The sequence below is a fragment of the Medicago truncatula genome, chromosome 4, assembly GCF_003473485.1.
Source record: "Medicago truncatula cultivar Jemalong A17 chromosome 4, MtrunA17r5.0-ANR, whole genome shotgun sequence".
Taxonomy (NCBI): Eukaryota; Viridiplantae; Streptophyta; class Magnoliopsida; order Fabales; family Fabaceae; genus Medicago; species Medicago truncatula.
This window is the reverse complement of record NC_053045.1, coordinates 34,820,658-34,825,161: the sequence shown is the minus strand read 5'-3', so window position 1 is coordinate 34,825,161 and position 4,504 is coordinate 34,820,658. Positions and strand designations below refer to the sequence as shown.

Below are 4,504 nucleotides of genomic sequence, written 5' to 3'. Positions count from 1 at the left end.
AACATTCGGTAAAGAATCAAATGAAGTATTCTTTCTGATATCTAATGTATTTTGTCCATTCAAGGAATTTAAAAAGTGATATTTTTGCTTATAATCAAGAGGAATAATATTATATTAGAAATTGTATAGTTAGTTCTTCAAAAGTCTTAAATATGTCATTTTTAACAGAAAATTTCATCTCTTGTTTTTCTTAACAACCGTTTAAGAACACTTGTCAACATTTTTTTTAGAAAAGCCTTGAATATCTTTTTCTTTATGAAATTTTCACCACTTTCAAACAAAGAATAATCTTTGTATGTAAGTATCAAGAATTGAAACTATGATCATTTATTTATAGAGTTCAAATATTTTATCACTTAAACCAATACCCTATTATTGCCTTAAATTTCTTTGTTAATTAAGAAAATCAAGGTTATGCAACAAAAAAAAAAACATATCATAAAAGCAATTTACACTAAAATATATTTCTATCATTTTCTTACAAACTCAAACGTATCAACTTAGTATACCTATAACGTACTCAATCCTTGGTAGGCAGCAAACCACATACATACTCGTATCATGGAGAATCACCAATCATGTAGCTATATTTTTAGTATTTGCAACTCTCATTGTTTATAATACATTAATGCTTATTTTTCATATTAAATTGAAGAGGATGTACTTGCCCTCCCTTACCTATATCAGTTTGTATACATGAAAGCTCAATAAATCCCCTTAAAGTGTACCAAAATCACTTACAAAATACAAAAAATAAAAATAAAAATAAATACAAAAAGATTTTTCAATTATTGAAAGAATGCATTCATCTTTCTCGAATTTCAAGGGAAAATTTCCTGCTGTATTGAGTTCAATACTCTCCTCTTTAACAACAATGTGTACCATCAATTTAAGCATATTACTCCAAAATATGAAGAGCATTCAATTTTTTAAATGGAAAAAAAATAAAAGTGAACTATAGAACGAGATAATAATAAATTACATGAAGAATTAGGTCAATATTATTATTATTGTTATAATATACAGCAATGGTAGGTGACAACAATAATATATTGGCCATAGCCAATGCCTCAATTCACACTAGTCTCTAAAACAGACCCCATTCATAGAACCATCAACTAACAACCATTGCACTTTATGATTCACACAATTCACTTATTCCTTATTATCTCCATTTGATACTAGTCATTACAATATCTCATCAACAAACTCAAACCAATGAAATCAACAATTATCTTTCCCAAGAGATCTCATCACATTATGGAATCAGATTCCCTGCAATAATTGTGTCACAGTTTTCAATTTCGACGGTTCAATTGATTTAAGTTAATCGCAGAGCACATTTAAAATTAATTTTGATATTGTATAATCTGAACTGTCTAGTCTGAAATTAATGATCGAGATTGTTAATTGCATGTAAATGCATGTTTCTTTTACAGCAGGGAATCCGGATCCGTCTCAGTACTGCAGTATATCTGCAGAAGCCATAATAGGCTGGTTCATATAAGACATATTATTCAAAGAGTTGAAGAAGAAACCATTATTTTGCTCAACAAAAGCATTTGATGCTCCAAAAACTCCATTGCTTGAATTCAAGGCACCAACAATTTCATTCAAAGATTCCAACCTGTTGCTCAATTCACCCATCTGAGCCCTCAACACTGAATTTTCAGCTTCAACACTCAAATACTTTTGAGTGGTGATGTTAACACTTGTGAGTATTTCTTGATTCTCTTTCCTTAGCTTAGAAACTTGTGACACAAGATCATCCAAGTGCTTCTGTTTCCTCATCCTAGACCGCCTTGCCGATTCGCGATTCGATATCATCCTCTTCCTCTTTCTTTGATCCATCAAAGCCTGTAAATCTTCTTCTGAACCTGAGTTTTGTAGTAGAGATGAACCTGAAGATGTTCCACTTGATGAAGCCATGATGAGATATTAATTAACTTGACCCTCTTAATAATTAATACTAATAACAACAAAGATAAAAACACTAGCAGGACCCAGACACTATAGAAAATATTAAATAACAAACTCAGAAAAATTAATACTGCAGAAATATAAAATTTGATTATTTTTATGATATAGATATAGATGATATAGGTTTAAACTATGAGGGATTAACAATCATGAAACGTAGTAAAGCCAATAGAGGAAAGCAACAGAGAAAGATTGAACTAAATGGGTCCTGCGCCTAACAGTGGAATTGATCATACACCCCCCAGAAAAGAAAATTTCACTGAGAATTGGATACATGAGTATCAAACAATAACAATAAGATGTTGGACATTTAATTAATTAATTAATATGCAATTTCTAAGGTGAATTTTTTATGAGAGGAGGAAGAAATGAAAGAGAAGTTTTGTTAATGAACACAAGAGTAATGATGGAGCATATGATATATAAATAAAATATCTTAGTGGCTATTTAGAAAGTTTGAGAGATATGATAGGAAAAATGAGAAAGTGGAAGAGGAGTCTATGTGATTTGAGTAGGGAATTTATAGAAAGGCAAACAAGTTGGTGGAGAATATTTAATTTTTGTTTACAATTTGACAAAGAAGTAAAGTAGGGTCTATTTTAATTTTGGAATCATCAACCACTTAATGGCAAAATAAATATAAATATAAATATTGAAAGACAAAAGAAAAAAGAAAGGTTATTTTAAAAAGTTGATATAATAAAAGGGTTAAAGGAGGAAAGAAAGAGTGAAATGAAAATAGAGAGTTAGAAGAGACTAATAAGAAAGAAGACAACAGAAGGGTCCAGTTACAGCTGGGAAGCAACAATCAATCACAAAATGCATCATAGTATTTGAAAATACTTCCAAATAGTTTCACTTTCACAGAACAGGATTATTTGGGGGTAAGCCTGTTGTGTTCAGATGATTGTATATTATTGGTTAGTCTCTCTTGTGAGTCAAGAGATTCTTTTAAACTTTGGGTGGAATTTTGAATTTTTTACTTAGTTTAAACTGTAAATAAAATGAATGAGTAAACTCCAAATTTAATCTCTCATAGAGAAAATTCGATTAAGAGAGAAAAACCAGTGTTTCCAATTGTTCTCGAGATATTTATAACATTTCATTTATATGCCAGATTTTAAATCGACCCCTTCAGATACCGGCACATAAAACATAACATGATTATATAACAGATTAATTTTATGATGTATAAATGAGACAAATCTTGCATCATGCCTAAATTAGTTTTCATCATTTGATCAATAACTCCACCATTAAATTAAATGAGATATCATATGGTTTATTGATTCAACGATGAAAAAGATATTTTTAGATGATGTAAGATCATTTTACTTGTGCATGTTAGACAAAACACATACAAAAATTTGTCTTGTGCCTAAAGGTATCATGTGATATAAGTTGAAACGTTGAAGGAGTATTAAAAATAAGATTCAGGATTCAATCTCTGTATTTTTTTTTTCCTTCTTGCTAAACAAACTAATCACTAGGGGTGTTCGTGGATGGGTTTGAGTTGGATTTGGCCAAATCCAAACTAAACCAAATAGGATACTCCGGTTTGAGTGAGGTAAAATAACCACCCGTTATACTATTGGGTGGGTTTGGGCAAATCCACTAATTTTTGGGTTGGGTTGGATTGGGTAATAGGTTACCCAACTTATTTTTCTATTTTTTTTTTAATATTTGACTAAATGAGAAGTCCTCGTAATTTTGTTTTAAAATAGTACTCTACATTTTAATTTTCTTAAAAAAAAATGTTTAACTTATTTTACTATAATTTTATACATCATAGAATATCAAATAATAAACTTCATCATAAAATACTTGCAACAAACTAAAGTTACATGACATAAAATTGCATTAAATATTTGCAACAAACTAAAGTTGCATGACATAAAATTGCATTAGTATCAAAATAACCAAAAAGTGCAACATATTAATTATTTCTAACTCTAACATGTTTTGATTTTCAATATATAGGGTACAATGTCTATGTTTTGGAAATATAACTTTCTTCTACCCTATGAAAATAAAGATAAAAAATATTAACATTATTAGGTAAGTGGATTTTTTGGGATTGAGTCTGGTTTTACCCGAAACCCATTTATTTTTATGGGTTTTCCATTTTTAGAAACCATACCAACCCAATTATTCAACTCAACCCATTTTTTTAGATTTTTTAGGTGAGTTTGACCGGGTTTTCTGGGTTGACCCAACCCATGAACACCCCTACTAACATTTACATGCAGAAAAATATGTCTTGTTAGGAAAAATTATTTTATTGAACTATCATTTTAAGATAATAATGTGGATTTAATTAGTATATATTGTCTTTTGTAAAAAAAAAGTATATATTGTCTGCGTAAAGAACGTTTTATACAAACATATTTTCTTATCTCAATATCATATATGTCACATTATTATATCAATTTAAAAAATTCTTTATAACTATATACATTTTTTTGAAGGATTTATAACTATATACATGACGTGATTGAATTCCTTTGTAAAAAATTATATATGA

General features: G+C 29.2%; 1 protein-coding gene across 1 annotated transcript; it reads right to left on the bottom strand.

Moving 5' to 3' along the window:
• Positions 1-978: 978 nt before the first annotated feature.
• Positions 979-2,471, bottom strand: LOC11445368 (bZIP transcription factor 11). Its single transcript, XM_003606932.4, has one exon. The coding sequence runs from the start codon at positions 1,927-1,929 to the stop codon at positions 1,459-1,461; it is 471 nt and encodes a 156-aa protein (XP_003606980.1). The 5' UTR covers positions 1,930-2,471; the 3' UTR covers positions 979-1,458.
• Positions 2,472-4,504: the final 2,033 nt, after the last annotated feature.

Bases quoted from the DNA above. Each gene is read 5' to 3' on its own strand.
- LOC11445368 (XM_003606932.4), bottom strand. From the start codon at position 1,929: ATGGCTTCATCAAGTGGAACATCTTCAGGTTCATCTCTACTACAAAAC.